General features: G+C 42.5%; 1 protein-coding gene across 1 annotated transcript; it reads left to right on the top strand.

The window, feature by feature from the left end:
• The first annotated feature begins 7,682 nt into the window (after positions 1–7,682).
• On the top strand, positions 7,683–19,093 carry GRP (gastrin releasing peptide). The gene is made up of 3 exons (XM_073584795.1): positions 7,683–8,325; positions 11,784–12,031; positions 15,349–19,093. The coding sequence occupies exons 1-3, from the start codon at positions 8,163–8,165 to the stop codon at positions 15,394–15,396; spliced, it is 459 nt and encodes a 152-aa protein (XP_073440896.1). The 5' UTR covers positions 7,683–8,162; the 3' UTR covers positions 15,397–19,093.
• The last annotated feature ends 2,827 nt before the right edge of the window (positions 19,094–21,920 follow it).

Genomic DNA, 21,920 nt, shown 5'->3' with positions numbered 1-21,920 from the left:
TATGGGATGGAGGATGTGTGATGGGTATATGGGTACGGGACTATGGGATGGCGGATGTGTGATGGGTATATGGGCACGGGACTATGGGATGGAGGATGTGTGATGGGTATATGGGCACGGGACTATGGGATGGAGGATGTGTGATGGGTATATGGGTACGGGACTATGGGATGGCGGATGTGTGATGGGTATATGGGCACGGGACTATGGGATGGCGGATATGTATGATGGGTATATGGGCACGGGACTATGGGATGGAGGCTAATTATAATTTGCTATAACTAACCACAGTTAGTTACTATGCCCGGGCAGCGCCGGGCTCTTCAGCTAGTCTAATATATAAAGCTCAAAGTGTGTATGTGTGTATGTATGTATGTATGTACACTAGGGTGACCGGATCTCATATGGGGGGGAAAAAATGTTGGAATCTTGTTCATCTGGACCCCACAAAACGATTCCCCTTTCCAGATATTGAGAGAGCCAAAATTTGAGCTCGATCAAACGACGTTAACCCGTGCCGCTCGTCGCTCAAAGTTTGAAAAAATCCAAATTGAGGTATTTTAAGATTTAGGTATTTTGCATAGTCTGTTAGACTATAAAGAATGTGACAACAACATTGCAGAAATAGCCCTGACCAAATTTTCGAACCATTTGTGGTATTTGAATGCAGAGTTGGTGGGATTATCGTTTTTTTGATCCCACCATTACAGACAATGAAAAGTTGTTAATGGCTAATAAATTGCTCAGTAGCACAGATGAACCATCAGAGCACGCTAGGGTTGTAAATCCAAAAGTTAGGAAAGAAAAATTAAAAGAGGTAGGAAGTAACCGACTTTAACGACCTTCTTACAAAAGATGAAGAACAAAAGCAATATGTCCTGCAAGTTGTAAGCAAATGCCGAGCATTATATTCTGACGTTTCAAAAACTACTTTAACAAAAGCTCTCAATTTTCCTTATCAGCATGCACACGTGTGTGCTGGGAATCATAGAATCGTAGAGTTGGAAGGGACCTCCTGGGCCATCTGGCCCAACCCCCTGCTCAAAGCAGGATTCGCTAAATCATCCCAGTCAGATGTCTGTCCAGCCTCTGTTTGAAGACTTCCATTGAAGGAGAACTCACCACTTCTCGTGGCAGCCTGTTCCACTCATTGATCACTCTAACTGTCAAAAAGTTTTTTCTAATATCTAATCTGTGTCTCTTCCCATTCAGTTTCATCCCATTGCTTCTAGTCTTTCCTTGTGCAAATGAGAATAAAGTTGATCCTTCTACAATGTGACAGCCCTTTAGATATTTGTAGACAGCTATTAAGTCTCCTCTCTGTCTTCTCTTTTGCAAACTAAACATTCCCAAATCCTGCAACCTTTCCTCATAAGACAGGGTTTGCAGACCGGTCACCATTCTGGTCGCTCTTTTCTGAACTTGCTCCAGTTTGTTGATGTCTTTTTTAAAATGTGGTGCCCAAAACTGGACACAATATTCCAGATGAGGTCTGACCAAAGAGGAGTAGAGGGAAATAATGACTTCACGTGATCTACACTGTATGCTTCTGTTAATACATCCTAGAATTGCATTTGCCTTTTTTGCTGCTGCATCACACTGTTGACTCATATTCAGTCTGTGATCTATTAGTATACCCAAGTCTTTTTCACATGTGCTGTCACTTAGCCCTATTCCTCCCATTCTATATATGCTTTTTTCATTTTTATTGCCCAGATGTAGTACTTTGCATTTCTCCCTGTTAAAAACCATTCTGTTAGTTGCTGCCCACTTCTCCAGTTTATTTATATCTTTTTGAATCCTCTCTCTCTCTTCTCTAGTATTAGCTATCCCTCCTAGCTTTGTGTCATCAGCAAATTTAATCAGTTTACCCTCAATTCCTTCATCTAAATCGTTGAATAGAATAGATTAGATAACTATGTAAAATTATCAACTCATGTAGGTTAGCGTGCTCTGATGGTTCATCTGTGCTACTGAGCAATTTATTAGCCATTAACAACTTTTCATTGTCTGTAATGGTGGGATCAAAAAACGATAATCCCACCAACTCTGCATTCAAATACCACAAATGGTTCGAAAATTTGGTCAGGGCTATTTCTGCAATGTTGTTGTCACATTCTTTATAGTCTAACAGACTATGCAAAATACCTAAATCTTAAAATACCTCAATTTGGATTTTTTCAAACTTTGAGCGACGAGCGGCACGGGTTAACGTCGTTTGATCGAGCTCAAATTTTGGCTATCTCAATATCTGGAAAGGGGAATCGTTTTGTGGGGTCCAGACGGACAAAATTGCGACATCGATTTTTTGCGGTCACCCTAATGTACACTCTGTGTGTGTATGTATGCGTGTGTGTCCGAGATTGGCATCCGCACCGTCGCAGCTACAGCCACAAAATTTGGCACAGTCAAACGTCTGGACCCCGAGAGCGTCCTAAGCTATGTTGTGAGGCGAAATTTTAACCCCGCGCGTTCCAATTCACCAATTTTGCCCCTATGTACATACTGGGGAAAAAGTGTGTGCGCCAAGCCCCGCCCCTCATTATGATGTCATAATGCCCATATCTACATACTGGGGAAACTGTGTTCGTATCAAGCCCCGCCCCTCATTATGATGTCACAATGGTTGCCATGGCGACGCTGATGTCATCATAGGCTGCAAGCCCTGCCGCTCATTATGATGTCATAATGGTTGACTATGGGATGGAGGATATGTATGACGGGTATATGGGCACTGGACTATGGGATAGAGGATATGTATAATGGGTATATGGGCACGGAACAATGGGATGGAGGATGTATGATGGGTATATGGGCATGGGACTATGGGATGGAGGATGTGTGATGGGTATATGGGCACAGGACTATGGGATGGAGGATGTGTGATGGGTATATGGGCACTCGACTATGGGATGGCGAATATGTATGATGGGTATATGGGCATGGGACTATGCGATGGAGGATATGTATGATGGGTATATGGGCATGGGACTATGTGATGGAGGATATGTATGATGGGTATATGGGCACGGGACTATGGGATGGAGGATAATTATAATTTGTTATAACTAACCACAGTTAGTTACTATGCCCGGGCAGCGCCGGACTCTTCAGCTAGTATGCTCTATTCAGCTACTGTATTCTACATTTTAAAAATAGTCTTCTATAATTAGTTTCCTGTGAGCGTCACGTTTTATTTAGATCCCATTATAATCCTCTGCTAAAGAATGGCTTTGGTTTAGCTTTCCCCCATTCTGGTGCAGGCAGTTGTCATCCAACATTTGTCATTTATCTGTGGAGACTGGAGATTATTGTGTATCGTCATAGAACATTTACAAGGCTTCTGTCCACCCTGATAGAACATTAGAAGGATGAGATAACATTCTGGAGTCCTGATAAAGGGGCTGGAGCAGTTAATGGGTTGACAAAAAAAAATATTTTATTGGATCTTCTTTAAATGGACCAAAAGCCATTAAAACACAATGGGGATAATTAATCAACTGATGAATGCATCCAGTCTCATTTGCATATAACATAGGGTGAGACACATAGCCGCTGAGCTCACTGATTGGCTGCAAAGCTGTCAATGTGACGTCAGCGCTGCAGACAATACCAGACTACGTTGGAGAGTCATCGCTGGACCGGGGGAGGGTAGAGTAAGATTCAGTTTTGTTTTTTATAAAACAAATTGCAGCTGGCAGACCAGGATTTTCAGAACCTGTAAAACCTCTTTAAAGATAAGTGAATCATTGCTGAATTAATTGAATGAGTTTAGAATTACCCCAAATTTACAGATTATAGAATAGAATTCTTATTTCTGAGAATTAGATTTGCGCTAATCCAGCAAAATGAATGATCTGGAAAGTTGTTTGAAAATGATGTCATAGTCACGTACTCCCGTCACTTGTCTCTGCCATTGCAGCTGCTTGGCAGTTGTCCTCTAATTTAGGATCCATTTACGGTCCATTCTTGTGTTCGAATGCAAGAAACATTTTTTTTTCTTATAAGAGAACAAGCTATGAAACTTTAACCAAATTTTCATGATACTTTGATGAAAAAATCTGATAAAACTCTGATTAAAATAGCTGATGAAACTCGGTCCTTGCTAGTCCCTGATCTGGCACGTCTCCCCTCCACTCTTCAGGAGACAGAGCTTGAGTTATGGCCTATGAAGGTCCACCAGCAGTAACAAGGACAGGTGAGCTTGATTTTTATACATTTTTGAGTTCCTCTTACCAGCTCCTCCATTTATTATGTTTTGGGTTGGGAGACCTGAGAGTACAATAAACAGCATTTCTTAACAACAATCAGGGCTCATTTGATTTGCATCCAATAAACTCGAAGCAAATCAAATTCCCCTGGCCTGTGTTGAGGAAATCTAATTTTGCCAGATTTTTCACACATCAACTGATGAGATAGATGGAGTTATATGGGTTGCACGGTGGCTCAGTGGTTAGCACTGTTGCTTTGCATCCCTGAGGTCCTAAGTAGTGATTGGTGAACCCGTGGACGGTCAGATGACAGCACTGCAACTTCCTACTCTCTGGCCTCCCCTCTAGCACTCTGGCTCCGCTCCAGTCCATCCTACATTCTGCTGCCCGACTAATCCACCTGTCTCCCCACTATTCCCCAGCCTCCCCCCTATGCCAGGCCCTTCATTGCCCAGAGGCTCCTATTCAAAACCCTAACCATCACATACAAAGCCATCCTCAACCTGTCTCCTCCATACATCTGTGACATGGTCTCTAGATACCTACCCGCACGCAACCTTCGCTCATCTCAAGATCTCCTTCTCTACTCCCCCTTATCTCTTCTTCCCACAACTGCATACAAAACTTCTCCCGTGCTTCCCCCACACTCTGGAACTCTCTGCCGCAACACATCAGACTCTCACCATCAACTGAAACCTTCAAGAAGAACCTGAAGACCCACCTGTTCCGACAAGCCTACAGCCTGCAATGATCCTCGGTCTACTGAACCACCGCACGACCTGCTCTACCCTCTCCTACTGTATCCTCGCCCATCCCTGTAGACTGTGAGCCCTCGTGGGCAGAGTCCCCTCTCCTTATGTACTTGTGTGTCCTTTGTCTTACACATGTTTATTATACTTGTCTATATTTCCCCTTTTCACATGTAAAGCGCCATGGAATAAATGGCGCTATATAAATGCATAATAATAATAATGTGGTCCAGCACTGTGACCGGCGGTAAAAAGGTTACCGCCGGTCAGTGTCAGACAGAAGAACATTGGGCCCACTGGAGGATTTGATTCTGAGGGCCCACCTTTCTCCCCCACTGAAGAGCCCCAGAGCATCTGCAAGGTTTGCACTATGAACTCTTCTGAAGGAGAACCCAGGGCCCACCGGAGGATTCTCCGGTTCTCTGGTGGGCCAGTCTAACCCTGCTGCCGGTCACAGGCGTTGGCTGTTGAGAGTACTACTCTCATCAACTTATATCTGCTCTCGCTGATAACAGCGAGAGCTGGTGAAGCTGATGAGAGTATTCATCAGCCGGCGCCTGTGCAATAAATACATTTAAAAAAGGGTGTGGGCTCTCCTCTATTTTTCATAATCGACGCAGGCGAAACAGACAGTTGCATGCTGCAAACCCCAGCTGTTAGATTTATATTGGCTAGTAATCAAAAATTATTTAAATAAATAATTAATACATCATGGGGTCCCCCCACTTTTGACAGCCAAGCTAAAGCAGACAGCTGGTGTCTAGTTTTCTCAGACTGGAAACGGGCCATGGATATTTGCCCTCCCTAGCCTAAAAATAGCAGAAAGGTGAGTGTAACTTTGCTTTTTTATTTTTTGTGACAAAAAGACTTTATTCAGGCTGTGTATCTTTTAAAATCTGACTATGGGGAAAGTAATGGGGGCATCTTTTGGATGCCTCTCCATTACTAACTCCTGGTCTTGATGTCAGCAGCCATATAACAGCTGGCATCAATCATAAACCAATTACCCCACTTGCCTTCATACCACGGCAAGCGCGAAGAGCCAGGCAAAGCAACAGAATTGGCACATCTAATAGATGGGCCTTTTCTGGGGCAGCTGCAGGCTGCATTTTTAGGCTGGGAAGGGTCAATATCCATGGCTCCCTCCCAGTTTGAGACTACCAGCCCCAACTGTCTGCTTTAGCTTGGCTGGTTGTCAAAATGGAGGGACCCCTCTATTTTTGATAACCTGCCAATGTAAATCTGACAGCTAAAGGTTGCAGCCCAAAGCTGTCAGCTTTAACTGCGCTGGCTATCAAAGAAAGAGAAGAACCCAAGCCATTTTTAAATTTATTTATTGCACAGGCACTGTCCGATGAATACTCCCAACATCCTCGCCTGCTCTCACTGCTATCAGCGAAAACAGGTGTAGATTGATGAGAGTAGTACCCTCATCAGCCAATGCCTGTGACTGATGGTAACCTTTTTACCGCCGGTCACAGTTGTTGGCTCATACTATCCTCTGACAGCGTGGAAACCGCAGCACTCTAATGAACTTACCGCCTATAAGAGTCATCAGTGTTTTTCATGCTGCCATGCAGATAACAGTGTGGGAAACTGCCGATGTTCAGGTTCCTGAACCCAAATAGTAACATGGATCTCATGGATATAGCTGTGTTCGGGGCTCATGCATGTACATTAGGAGTTCGGTACAGACCTCAAACTTTACTGTTTGAGTTAGACACTCACTAGTCCAGGGTTTAAATCCTACCAAGGACCACATCTGAAAGAATTTGGAATGTTCTCATGTTTGTGTGGGTTTCCTCCAGGTTCTCCAGTTTCATCCCACACTCCAAAGACACACTAGTAGGGAATGTACAATACAATTGGGACAGTGATGATAATATCTGTAAAGTGCTGTGAAGGATGATGCTATAGAAGCAATGCAAAATGAAAATGAGTTATATGTCAACCTTTAGTAACACAGAATCACCAGGAGATAGTTTCTAATGGAATGCTCAAATTAAGCTTACTATTTGTTTCCTTAGATGTAATGTTCCCCCAATGAGGAGGTAAAATACTGGGACTAAAGAAAGTGTCCTTCATACATCTTTGTAGAATGAGGAATGTTTATGTAACCCATGAGACCAGAGGAGAGCAGAATGTCCCGATGTATCACAGTCTGGTAGAATCTAACCAAGTCACTCCTTCCTCGTATCCCAACTCTCTCCTAGACGATATTACATTCTAGAGCTATTGACATGTTTGACATTTTCCTACACACAAAAACCCAGTATGAAGAATGTGCATCCAGAGATAAAGCAGGGGCTCCAACCTTTAGGGTTCCAGTGACTCAGCTAAACTAACTCAATTAAAAAATGCCATTTCTCTACGCAGTGTCACCCGGGAAGGTCTTTATATCCTCCATTCATGGGTTGAGCAACTGTAGGAGATCAAAACCCTCTTCTTTTTTTTATGTAATGAAAATTTGGTGAAAGATGTCAGGTCTTAGATTAAAAACCCGTAAAGGAAACAGAATAGGAAAAAAAAAGGAAAGGATTTATGATCGGAAACAAATAGTAATAAGTTTGGAGTGACACGGAGCCTAGGTGATATTGGCATATGTGACTCATATATGGTCGGTGTTGTAGAGATCGGGTCAGTTGTTGGTTGAGGTCAGTGAGTATCTAGTGTGAGGGAGGTGCTAGACTGATAAATCCTGACACCAGACCTTCCTTCTTCACTTATAAATGCTGCTCGGTAAGAGAGAGATGCAAGAAGAGCCAGGATTCTAGAGGAGACAGGAGACTTGACAGCTCTCTGCTTCATTTCCTTGGACAGCATCCTTTTAATCTTCAGCACCCTAGACAGTTCCTATCTCAGCTTCAGCACCTTAGACAGTTCCTATCTCAGCTTCAGCACCTTAGACAGCTCCAATCTCATCTCCAGCACACTAGACAGCTCAACTCAGCTTCAGCACCTTAGACAGCTCCAATCTCAGCTTCAGCACCTTAAACAGCTCCAATCTCAGCTTCAGCACCTTAGACAGCTCCAGTCTCATCTCCAGCACACTAGACAGCTCAATTCAGCTTCAGCACCTTAGACAGCTCCAATCTCAGCTTCAGCACCCTAGACAGCTCCATTCTCATCTTCTGCACCCTAGCCAGGTTCTAGTTCTCATTCTCAACACCTTGGACACCTTCCTATTATTATATAGAAAGCAATGGAAGGAGCATTGATCTTCTGGAGATACCGCACCCTCTTCTCCCTCATACTTTGCACTTTGGTCCTCTTCAAAGTCCATTCCCAGGCAGCTCCTTCCCAGCAGCACCAGGACACAGCTCCTCTCTCTAAAATATACACCAGGGGCAGCCACTGGGCTGTAGGTAAGTACTAAAAAAATTCTTATAATTTATGGGACATTTTTCTGGTAGACTGAGAAACGTTTTGTCTACTTTGTTTTCTTGGAAACAAACTCTGACAATCATCTGAGGCCGAGAATAAATCTTTGGCGAACACAACGCACTCTGATCTTAGATTCTTTGCAATTAGGGAAGGATTTATTTACAGGAACACAATGAATATCAGATTAAGGTTCACAGCTTATTGTGACATATCATGATACGTGAGCTAAGACAATTTAGGTTTCCTGACAGGTAGTAGGTGTTATAGGGTTGCAATACCAAACTTGGGACTTGTGCCCGGCCAGCCCTGGGATATCACCGGAGAGAGTCACCTTTAATAAAGAGATACATAGTAACACTCCTCATCGTAAATAACTCTTAATTTTGAAAAATGTTACCTAGTAGCAACATCCAAAGAACATAGGACAGAAACAACTCCGATGATACTTCTAGATCCAAAATCTACAGGGAGCAGCAACTTTGTTTTCCATTCCCTGACAATAGAAATGGCGGCGCTATCATATGTTATCATCAGATGCTGCCTTTACCGTATTTACTCATCAGGGCTTGTTCACACGTGGCATTTTTCCTGTGTGTCTTTTAAGTGCAGCATTTTACAGTAGCAGCAAAATAAATGAGATTTCTAAAATGTCATTCACGTAGCGCATTTTTTTCCCTTGCACTTTTTTTTTTTTCTGTCACTTCCTTCGTTGTTTTTTTTTTTTTCCCCGTTTCACTGAATGCATAAAAATGCATCAAAAACTCATAAAAAAAGAAGACGTTAAAAAGAAATGCTGCAAAGAAGCGCTGCGTGAACAGTAGTGTTTTTGCATCGCCTTTTCCGCACTTTTGATGAGATCTTGAAAATCTCGTTTACACGGTGCATTTTTTTCTTTGTGTTTCTTTTAATTGTTTTTGAGCCACACTTTAAATAAAAACCCAGCAGCTTGTCAATTCTTGCAGCTTTTTTTTTTCTCCAACGGAATGGGTAAGAAAACGCATTAAAAACTCATTAAAAAAATGTGTGAATTGTACAGGGCTTATTGGTTTTGTTAGCACTCATGTGGAAAATAAACGCTGCAAGAAAAGCCCTGTGTGAACGTACACTAAAGGAGATTTTAATCTACGACTCTCAGTAAGAACATAAAACCGCCACCTGGCAGGAATAATAACAACGGGCTGATGAGCGCGCCGCAGACCATAGTGTTCTGTATGGTTTTGTGCTAATTCTTTAGAGTTTAAGGGGTTAACGACCCAGAATCTATTGCAAAAAAACCAGAAGAATTGCGACTATCATGGAATAATTCATTCTATGGCACGAAAATGGAGAAAGCGCATAAACTTTGCAAGCAGTCACCTTTCCTGAATTTTCATATTTAATACAAATAATTATTGATTTATTTCATTTTAATAAATGTAATAATAATAATAATATTCTCAATTACATTATTAATTAAGAAAAATGACATTTCTATTCTCAAGATGTCTTTTCTCGAAAAATTGTGTCACTTAGTTAACGTCAGTGCTGCCATATCTCTGTAATACTCTGTACACGTAACAGACGATAAATGACAATCTATAGAAATACAAATGTGGAACAGAAATGGCTAAAAGTGGACACAGTGATAACTTTCTGCTAAATAATCGCTGCATTCCTGAAAAGTAATAAATACAATTTAAATAGCTTTACAGTAGATGTCATTCATCTATTGACAGGTAAACGCTCAGTATTTGGTCAGTATTTTATATCACTATTTGCAATCCCACATCAGGAGGAGAAGTGTAATAGAGACCGGTCACCACTGCGGGGCGCAGCTGCAAATACTGATGTGAAATCCTGACCAGATACTGACAGTGTGAACGCGGCTCTGTGTTCAGAATAGATCTGTGCGGGCACAAAGTAGAGCAGCGGTGAGAAGAAATCACACAATTCATCTGATATCTCACCGCCCGAGAGAGGACATAACAATACAAGACAAAATAATATGGTGCAATGTAAGCAAATGGCCAGAGACTACCTAAGGATGAGATCCCAGAAAGAAATAGATAATAGAGAGATAATAAAACTATCTATAAATCTATTATCTATCTATTATCAATTTATCTACTTTCTATTATCTATCATCTATCTATCTATCTATCTATCGTCTATCTATCTAATATCTATATATCAATTATTTATCTATCTATCAATTATCTACCTATTATCTATCATCTATCTATAAATCTATTATCTATCTATTATCAATTTATCTACTTTCTATCTATTATCTATCATGAATCTATCTATTTATTGTCTATCTATCTAATATCTATATATCTATCATCTATCTACTATCTATCAATTATCTATGTATATATCTATTATCTATCCTTCTATCTATAATCTATCTATCTATTATCTATTATCAATTTATCTACTTTCTATCAATTATCTATCTAGCTATCTATCTATTATCTATCTATCTATCATCTATCATCTATCTATTGTCTATCTATCTAATATCTATCTATTATCTATCTATCATCTATCTATCCATTTGTCTATCTCTCTGCAAGGAATAGATGTAAATATTACCCCTCCTCCCTGTTGTCCTCTTAGGGTACACATTATAGAAAAATGTCACCAGTCTGTGTCTTTAGGTTGAGTTCACACTCACACTGCATAGAAAACTCACCGCGGTGGTCGCACCACGTGCACTCAGCCACAGCCTGTGACCAACAGGCTCCCATTCACTAACAGGAAGCAGAGATGTTGCTGATGCACAATGTGCAAGATGAAGTTTCACATTCTCTCCATTGGATTAAACCCCTCTTTACTACTTTATGTTCTTTTGTCTTTTTTTGAATTTTTTTTCTTACTTAAAGGCATTATACAGGATTCAAAAAACATGGCTGCTTCCTTTTAGAAACAGCGCAACCCCTGACCATGGGTTGTGTGTGGTAATGCAGCTCAGCTCCATTCCCTTTATTGGTGATAAGTTGCAATAACAGACGCAATCCACAGTCAGAGGTGGCGCTATTTTTCAAAGAAAGCAGTCATGTTTTTCTAATCCTGGACAACCCCTTTAAATGCAAGTATTTTTAGGCTAAAAATATTTTTTGTAATTAGATTTCATCACAAATGTTGCTACCTCTGCCTGCTCTAGCCTCAGTGGTACACTTTTTTTGCTAAATGTTGAATGAGTTATCAGAAAATCCATCAGTGAGCTCGTCATGTCTGGAGAGCCTACAACCTTTTTTTTCTCCCTTTTCTACTTTCCTCTCAAAGTTCATCTCAATTTTTACATGTTCATAAGTCACCTAAGAAGAGCTCCGAAGAAGGAAGATAAGAGTTCTAAACTCTCCTGTGAGAAAGAGCTCACTAACAGATTCTTAGTTAACTCATTCTGCAGCCAGCCGATCATGGCGTCACTTTCCCGATTTTCCATTTTTTTCAGGCCATTTAATGGGTAAGAAGAGTATAGAGGAATACCCGTATATGTATGACGGAGGGGACCGGACCGCGGCCGCTGGCTTTATGGATGGAGATAAGTCGGTGGAAGGATCGCACCAATGGAAAGATGCTCTTCTCAGTTTATTGAAGATGCTGGAGACCAGTGACATCAGAAATTCCCAGTCCATGAGAGACTCAAAGTCATATAACAGGAAATTCTGGGACTCCGAGGACAACAATAACTACAAAGAGGTGAGAAACTGATGAAAAAACTGGCCTTTTCAGAGCGGATTCCTTTGCTGTTTCTAATTAAAAAAAATAGATAAACATAATTACTCTTTCTTTTTACAGAAATAGCGCCCCCCCTACTGTAGGTTGTGTCTGTTATTACAACTCTGCCCTATTGAAGAGATTGGAACTGAGCTGCGATCCCATTCGCGACCCATGGTCAGGGGTGGCGCTGTTTCTAAAATAAGCAGCCATTTCTTTCTAGTTCCGGACAAGCCTTTTAATGTAAGCCATCTATATCAGATATATCAGATTGGGGGGAATTTCTGACTCTTTTCATCCCGAAATCAGTAGCTGGTTATAAGGGCGTTTTATAGGGACTGTGACTCTCTACAGCTCAGGAATCTGAACTGCGATACCAGTTACAGCTGGGGCACTGACACCAGCAATCAATCCCCGCAGTCAGCTGACAATATTTTCCATAACCCCTTTAACTTATTAAAACTTGGATGAGGTCAAGAAGGGGGTGTCTGACCACTATTATGAGGTCCACATACTTTTTCTAACAGGAGAAGTTAAATACGAAGCAACAATAGTCTTGATCAGAAATAGATTTTTTTTTACCGTTTTGTGTATACATCTCCTATGCACAACTATGTGTCCCCATGGTTCCAGTCTACAAAACAAATCCTGTATGTAATCTGATTCTGTAGTGATGTGTTACTCCATTCCCTCAGATCCTCCAACTGTGGTCTGTAGAAGATGAAGTAGAGTAATGCAATTTTTATAGGCTCAACCGTTGAGATAATTCTCAAAGCCTTTGGTTAGTGTGAGCAGCACGGACTGGAGGTGATGGTGCAGTTGAACTGGAGGTGATGGTGCAGTTGAACTAGACTTGATGGAAAGCATGTGGATTAGATAGGACTAGTACAGCAGGGTATGCAGCACAGCAGATGGGCAAGTGAGCTGAAAGTACTAGATGCCAGTGAGCCAAAGGTGCAAATAGTAAAGGAACAGAAGAAATGCGTAGTCAATGATTATCTTGATTGCAGAGGTGTAGTTACACACAGAAATAGTAAAGATACATAGGTAAACTGACATTTAGCTTGCAGAATTGTGGTCACAGATAGAAATAGTAAATTAGTGATGAGCGAGTATACTCGCTCACTTGAATGTGTTCCAGCCAGGCGTCTAATTTTCTTTCCAGCTACTCCGGTCTACACTCCAGAAAAAAGCTTTAATTTCCAACCTCTGTCCACTTCATCCTGGTGCTATTGCATTCTCAGCTCTGCTGTGTCAAGTAACACGTAAACAAACTCCTCTCAGCTACAAAGGTTACAGATTACCAGCTCCTCTCTACTGTTCTCACCTTTGTCTCTGCTATCAAGGTATCATACAATAAACTACATTTCTGCAAGCAAGTTATAAGTTTGCATGTGAATCTCTGACATCCCTGTGTGTAACTGCACATCTGCAAGCAAGGCTCCAGTTTGCCCATACATCATTACTAGTGATGAGTGAGTATACTCGTTGCTCGGGTTTTCCTGAGCATGCTCGGGTGTGCTCCGAGTATTTTAGCGTGCTCAGAGATTTAGTTTTCATCATCTCGGCTGCATGATTTGCGACTTGTAGAGAGGCTGAATACATATGTGGGAATTCCCTAACAAACAGGCATTCCACACATGTATTCAAACTGTCTACAAGTCGCAAATCATGCAGCTGAGACGACGAAAACTAAATCTCTGAGCACGCCAAAATACTCAGAGGACACCCGAGCATGCTCGTGAAATCCCGAGCAACGAGTATACTCGCTCATCACTAGTAATGATGTATGGGCAAACTGGAACCTTGCTTGCAGATGTGCAGTTACACACAGGAATGTCAGAGATTCACATGCAAACTTATAACTTGCTTGCAGAAATGTAGTTTATTGTATGATACCTTGATAGCAGAGACAAAGGTGAGAACAGTAGAGCTGAGAGGAGTTTGTTTACGTGTTACTTGACACAGCAGAGCTGAGAATGCAATAGCACCAGGATGAAGTGGACAGAGGTTGGAAATAAAAGCTTTTTTCTGGAGTGTAGATCGGAGTAGCTGGAAAGATAATTAGACGCTTGGCTGGAACACATTCAAGTGGAAGATGAGACAAAATCCTGGAAAAAGTATGTGGCAGCAAGAGGCTCTACTTCCTGAATACTCAGGCAGCACAAAGCAGCCTGAGCCAGTATTAAAGGGCCTTGGGTGATGACAACAGAGGTGCTTACTCTAGTAACGGGGTGCAGACTAGTACAGAGGGAGCCAGCCATAAGAGAAGGAAGCAAGGCCCGGCATTGGAGTCGGGACAGGCAAGTCTGCCCACCAGATTGCAAATAGGGTTTCCTTGTAGTCTGTACCCATGATATCATGTATCGTACTATACAACACCAGGCACCACCTGGAGCAAGGGCATACTATTGTTTTATTGTCTTACTTCCCCTTTAAGTGCAGGAATTTACACAAATCTTTCTTAAAATGTATGCGAATGGAGAGAGTGCAGCAATACATGGCTGACTGGTCAGGACACAAGGCTGGGACTTTTCTCAGGACTGAGCCATCCGCCAATATGACATATAGAATCAATTCCCTATAAATGTGTGATAAATACATATAAGTACAATAGACATTATTGCAGGATGTTCAATCTGCTGCATTATGCACTGCCTCTATGTGCTACACAGACTTGTTTAGGTTCAATTATAGGTAGCATTACAAAATGATGCAAGAAATAATCAAGACATAAGGAAAAAGCTGCAAAAATAATGAAAATGAAGAAATCAGGTGCCGTCTATGTATTGATGGAAGATTGGGGTATATATATTATTAGATGTTAGATAGCTGGGGGTTCTGAGTATTGGGACCCAACAATCCTTAAGTCCTCATTACCTCCCCAATCAATAATGAGGGTATACTGTATATATATATATATAGAGTTTGGTCATAGCCTGCTTCATGCAGTTCCATGGCAGATCCCCGCTGTTACCATGTATTACTATTGTATTAGCTAGCTATAAATATTTGACATTAATGACATTAGAATACAAAAAACACCTAAATATGTATGAAAGAAGGATAAGCCAAAACCATGATTAAATTTAGTACATAAATAGCTTACATAATAAAATTATAGCAGCAGGACACTACCACTAGGGGGAGCTCTGGGCACATGGATTGGACTCTATATAATTTTAAATGTGGTGAGCTCCCCCTAGTGGTGGATGCCAGGAAAGAAAACACCAGCTCCTCTCTTGGTACCTAATCTGTGATTGGTGCAGCGCGGCTCATAGCTGTTAATATCGTTCCAGGTGTTGGATTACCTCTACCAGATGATGAAGGAAAATGCACAGAGCTGAAAGGATGGAGGGAAAGGAGCAGTTTGCACCACAGAGAAGATTTGTCCCACATTTGATTGTACCAGAGGCCTGATATATTATTTCTGTAAATGATACTTTGTGTGCATGGTGCGCTTCCTAGTGATAATCTTGCGACCCCATGTTTCCAGAGCACGGACTTACTTGCCTGATGTATAAATATCAGTCTAGGAAGGGTCTTCCAGTGACATAATTATATTTTAGCATCGCTGACAAATTCATCTCTTTAGTTTGTAGACACAGAATATTTTGACATTCACAATAAAAAGTTCAAATAAAATTGTTGTGCCATCTGTTGTTTTATATACTATGCCGCCTGTTTTATTATATATTGTGCCACATATATTTACTGTGCTTCATGGTACATTATACTGCATGTTGTGTTGCCTGTTGTATTATATGTTGTGCTGTGTGTTGTATTATATGTTCTTACCTCTGTTGTATTATATGTTGTGCCGCCAGTTACATCATATGTTGTGCCGCCTGTTGCATTATATGTTGTACCATGTGCTGTATTATATATTGTGCCACCTGTTGTATTATATGTTATGCTGCGTCTTGTATTATATGTTGTGCCACTTGTTGTATTATATATTGTGCTGCATCTAGTATTATACAGTATTTTGTGCTGCATGTTGTATTATATGTTGTGCCACTAATTGAATTATATGCTGTGCTGCCTGTTGTATTATATATTGTGGTGCATGTAGTATTATATATTATGCTGCATGTTGTATTATATATTGTACCATGTGTTGTATTATATGTTGTGCTGCATGTTGCATTGCACAGTGGTGTAAAACAACTTGCAGCACAACACATAATACAAATGCTGCTCAATATATAATACAGCAGGCTGCACAATGTACAGTGATATGAAAAAGTGTTTGCCTCTTCTTGATTTCCTATTCTTTTGCATGTTTGTCACACTTACAGTATATACTCGAGTATAAGCCGAGACACCTAATTTTGCCACGGAATACTGGGTAAGCTTATTGACTCAAGTATAAGCCGAGTATGCATAGTCCCCTTTTCCCTGTCCTGCTATGCGTGGCTCCCCCCCTCCTGTCCTGCTATGTGGGGCTCCGTCCCTCCTGTCCTGCTATGTATGGCTCACCCTGTTGTATGCATGGCTCCCCGGTCCCACATGGCTCAGCTCCCCTGGTCCCGCATGGATCACACCCCCCCTCGTCCTACTCACCCTCCTCGCGCCGTCCCTGCATCTTCATTGTCTGGGCTTGGCAGCTCTCCTGTGCCGAGCAGTCACGTTGCACCGTTAAGTAATGAATATGTGCTCCACGCCTATGGGAGTGGAGACGCATGCATATTTGTTACCTTAATGAGCGGTATCACGTGACCGCTCAGCACAGGGGAAGAGCTGCCGGCACCAGGACAGAGATGCAGGGATGGAGATGCAGCGATGGCACGAGGAGGGTGAGTATGATGTCTTCTTGAAGCCGGCAGCTGCAGCTGTCACTGTGCCACAGCCACCGGCTCCTGCCGCTGCTCTGCTGCTCCCCCTCCCCCGCCGGCTTTCTGGACAATGACTTGTGTATAAGCCGAGGGGGGCTTTTTCAACACAAAAAAATGTGCTGGAAATCTCAGCTTATACACGAGTATATACGGTAAATGTTTCAGATCACCAAACAATTTTAAATATTAGACAAAGATAACACAAGTATTCACAAAATGCAGTTTTTAAATGAAGGCCTTTATTATTAAGGAAACAAGAAATCCAAACCTACAGGGTCCTGTATAAAAGAGTGATTGCCCCCTAAACCTAATAACTGGTTGGGCCACCACCTGTAGGAGCAACACCTGCAATCAAGTGTTTTCGATAGCAGGCAATGAGTCTTTTACAATGCTCAGGAGGAATTTTTGCCCAATCATCTTTGCAGAATTGTTGTATTTCATCCAGAATGGAGGTTTTTTTTTAAGGTCATTCTAGAGCATCTGAAATTGGATTAAGGTCACAACTTTGACTAGGTCACTCCATAGTCTTTAATTTTGGTTTTCTTAAGCTATGCAGAGGTGGACTTACTGGTGTTTTGGATCATTGTCCTGCTGTTTAACCCAAGTGCGCTTCAGCATGAGGTCACGCACAGATGGCCGGACATTCTCCTTCAGGAATTTTTGGTAGACAGCAGAATTCATGCTTCTATTTAACATTTACTTCCAGGTCCCAAAGTTGCAAAACAGCTGCAGACCATCACACTACCACCACCATATTTTACTATTGGTATGATGTTACTGTTCTGAAATACTGTGTTAGTCCTGCGCCAGATGTAATGGGATGTACACCTTCCAAAAAGTTAAACTTTTGTCTCGTCAGTCCACAGAGTATTCTCACAAAAGTCTTGCGGATCATCAAGATGTTTTCTTGCAAAACTGAGACAAGCCTTTATGTTCTTGTAGCTCAGCAGTAGTTTTCATATTGGAACTCTGCCATGCAGGTCATTTTTGCCCAGTCTCTTTCTTAACGTGGAGTCATGAACACTGACCTTTAGGGTATGTGCACACGTTGTGGATTCTGCTGTGGATCTGCAGCGGATTTGGCCCTGCGGATCCACAGCGGTTCCGCAGGCATTGTACAGTACAATGCAAAGCAATGGGATTTCAAAACCGCAGTTCAGATGCTGTGGATTTTTCCACGCGGATTTGCTGCGGTTTTAAATCAGCAGCATGTCAATTCTTTGCGGATTCCGCAGCAGTTTGACACCTGTCCCATTGTCCAGGTGTCAAACCGCAGGGGAAAACCACAGGCAAATTCGCAGATAAACCGCAGGTCACTTTACCTGCGGTTTTACCTGCAAATCAGCACTGTTTGCACTCACCCTAACTGAGGCAAGTGAGGTCTGCAGTTCTTTTGATGTTGTGGGGTCTTTTATGGACTCTTGGATGAGTCATCGCTACGCTCTTGGGGTAATTTTAGTTGGGGAGGTTCACCACTTTACCATGTTTTTGCCATTTGTGGACAATGGCTCTTACTGTGGTTGGCTGGAGTCCAAAAGCTTAATAAATTACTTTATAACCTTTTCCAGAATGAAAAATCTCGATTACTTTGTTTCTCATTTGCTCAAGAATTTTTTTAGATCGCAGCATGATGTCTAGCTTTTGAGGACTTTTTGGTCTACTTCAATTTGTCAGGCAGGTCCCATTTAAGTAATTTCTTGATTTAGAACAGGTGTGGCAGTAATTAGGCCTGCGTGTGGCTAGGGAATTTTAAACTCAGCTTTCCAAATATGTGATAAACCACAGTCAATTTATGTTTTAAGGGGGAAGGCAATCACTTTTTCACACAGGTCCCTGTAGGTTTGGATTTCTTTTTCCTTTAATAATAAAGACCTTCATTTATAAACTGCATTTTGTGATTACTTGTGATCTGAAACATTTAAGTGTGACAAACATGCAAAAGAATATGAATTCAGAAAGGGGCAAACACTTTTTCACACCACTGTACATTGTGACACCTGATATGTTATATATTGGGCAGCATGTTGTTTTATTTATTGTGAGGCCTGTTGTATTATGTATTGTGAAGCACGTTGTTTTATACCACAGTGCTTGAATGTTTGTGAACCCTTTAGAATTTTCCGTACATATGCATAAATTTACCAAAAGCTACCAATTTTCACACCTAAAGACGACGATAAACAAATCATAAAAAATAGTCAAAGAATGGTAGCCTTTGTCATTGTTTTATTGAGGAAAATGATTCAATATAGTGAGTGGGAAAAGTATGTAACCCTTTGCTCTCAGTATCTGGTGTGACCACTTTTGCAGCAATAACTGCATCTCATCGTTTCTAGTAGTTGTGGATTAATCTTGATGGCATTTTATCTCATTTGTCTCTACAAAGCAGCTTCACCTCTGTGATGTTGGTGGGTTTTCTCCCATGAACTTCTCGCTTCGGGCTCTTCTACAATATTTCTACAGGATTTAAGTCAGGACTGTAACTTGTCCTTTCCAAAACTTTGACTTTCTTCTTCTGTAATCATTCTTTTGTAGAACGACTTGTTATGGCTTTGGTTGTTTTCTTGCTTCATGACCCACGTTCTCTTGAGATTCAGGTCATGGATTGAAGTCCTGACATTTTCCTTTAGAACATGCTGGTATAATGCAGAATTAATATTTCCATCAATGGTGACAGCTGTCCTGGCTAAAAAGCTCTATTTTGGTCTAGTCTGTCACAAAAACAGCCTTCTGGCTCATCTAGAGGCTCAACAGCAGATGGGCAACAATGTTCTCTTTGGAGCGCAATGGCTCTCTCATTGCAGTCCTGACATGCACACCATGGTTGTTAAGTAGTGTCCTCCTGATGGTGGACTTGGGTCGCCCTCGCACACCCAGGGCAGCGGGGTACTCGGTACCGGGCCGGTGTCAAGGCGGGAATGTGTCCCAGCAGCGGTGACCCGGTCCGTGGCCCTGGGCGCCCAATATCAATGGCGGTGATGTTAAACTTTTTATATGAATAGTTCGTGACGCCACCCGTGGTGTTTGGCAAGTAAGATGTTGAGCCAACGCTGCATGCAGATCCGCTGGGACTGATGGTGTGGTGCAGCAAAGATGGTGTAGCTCCCCACAGGTGGAGCTGTAGTCCCAGGGCAGTGTAGGTGCAATGGATGAGGAGAGGCGTAGAATGGTATGGAGGCTGGTCCCCAGGGGTAGTGGTGTGGGAATAACTGGAGGACACCAAAGTATGCGGTTCCAAAGCTTTACTCACTGTTTGCAGTTCACTCAACTGCCTGCCTCCGTACCGTGTTCTCCAGGTGAGGGCTCCAGCCAACCTCCAGGCAGGAGGCACTCCGCCAACATGTACCTTACTGAACGACTCCTCCAATGCGCCTTTAGGTGCGAAGAACTCCAGTACTTAGTTACCCTGGAATGCCTCTCTCTAGGTGTTCCTAGTCTTTACTTGTATGACAGACAGCTGTAGCCTGCTTCGGGGACTCCTCACTGCGTCCCGGCTCACTATTCAGTTGCTGTTGTGTCCCAAGTCTATGATGGGAGCAAGGTGTTAGCGGCTCACTACTCCTCCGGTGTCTGTTGCCGGACATAAAGATCCAATCAACCTCGGGGACCGGGCCCCGGCCTTTGCGCTCTCTGGACTGGAAGGGTTCTCTATCTTTCTTCAACCAGCTTCCCACCGTCCTTCTATTCTCCTTCGTTCCGATCTGTTCTCTCTCTCTTATGGAATCTGTAGTCTCCAGTCTACTTCTCTTTCTCCTTCTCTTCCTTCCCTAGGGAGCTCCTTCCACTAAGACCATTCCTCAGCCTCTCCTGACTGACTGCCTTCATCCACCTTGAGCTCCTCTCAGGCTGACCTGCTGTCAGCCTGCTCTCTCTCTCAGACCCTCGTCTGACTGACCTCCTTCTCTGGGACTCACCCCAGACTGACCTGAAATCCTACACCTTCCCTCTCTTTTATATCTAACTCCACCCGCCTCCCCAGCACCTCTCGTGTTACGAAGCCAGGGACCACAAAAGGCACCCTACGACCTTTCCAGCATAAAGCATGGATGGGTCCCTGCTGAACTAGCCTGTGTGTGGGGTGCAGGTGTTGGAATGCGGAAAGGAGTTCCCAACCTACCTGGATGGTGGGGCACTACACCTTAGGAGAAGGTTCAGTACCTCTGTTGCGACTGAAGCCTCAGGGGCGCCACAGACTCATGTCATGAACATTAAAATTAGCTAATGTTATGGAGGCCTTTAGTTGCTTAGAGGTTACCTTGGGTTCCTTAGTGACCTTGCAGTTTATTTTACACTTTACTATTGGAGTGATCTTTTTTGGTCACCCTCTCCAGGGAGGGTAATAATGGTCTTGAACGTCTTCCATTTGTACACAAGTTGTCTGATCATTGATGGATGAGATTACTTACACTTTAAGCCCCTGTTACACATAGCGATATCGCTAGCAATATCGCTGTAACGTCAACGATTTTGTGACGCAGCAGCGATATTGCTAGCGATATCGCTATGTCTGATACTTACCTCCGACTGGCTCCCCTGCTGCTCATTGCTGGTCACGCGAGAACGTCCTAGACCATTTCTCAATGGGCGCTTCCTGTGGCGCCGACGAGCGACGCGTGGACGCGGGCGGGAGGACGTCAGGATCGCCGCATCTGACAGGTAAGTATCGACCCCCGACCGCTGCTATGTCGCTGGTGAGATCTGCCTGTGTGGCAGCTCACTAGAGACCACTTAGCGATGCACCAGCGATCCATATCGTTGTCGGGATCGCTGGTGCATCGCTAAGTGTAACGGTACCCTTAGAGTTGTTTTGTAACCTTTTCCTGTCTGATAAACTCTTTTTATGAGGTCCTTAGCTGTTACTTTTGTTTGTGTGATGATACAGTACTACAAACATGTGTTGTGAAGATCAGACTTTGATAGATCTCAGTTCTTTAAATTACACAGGTTGCACACTCACACCTGATTGTCATCCCATTAATTGAAAACACAAGACTATGATTTTACTTTCAAATGATCTCTAAATCCTAAGGGTT

The sequence above is a fragment of the Dendrobates tinctorius genome, unplaced genomic scaffold, assembly GCF_039654945.1.
Source record: "Dendrobates tinctorius isolate UK_male_01 unplaced genomic scaffold, ASM3965494v1 ptg000085l, whole genome shotgun sequence".
NCBI classification, from domain to species: Eukaryota; Metazoa; Chordata; class Amphibia; order Anura; family Dendrobatidae; genus Dendrobates; species Dendrobates tinctorius.
Note: the sequence above shows the minus strand (reverse complement) of the source record. Positions and strands in the feature narration are given on the sequence as shown.

Excerpts from the sequence above, each read along its gene's own strand:
- GRP (XM_073584795.1), top strand. The coding sequence starts at position 8,163 with ATGGAAGGAGCATTGATCTTCTGGAGATACCGCACCCTCTTCTCCCTC. Across the intron at positions 8,326-11,783 it reads GGGCAGCCACTGGGCTGTAG|GCCATTTAATGGGTAAGAAG; the intron begins GTAAGTACTAAA and ends CATTTTTTTCAG. Across the intron at positions 12,032-15,348 it reads ACAACAATAACTACAAAGAG|GTGTTGGATTACCTCTACCA; the intron begins GTGAGAAACTGA and ends ATATCGTTCCAG.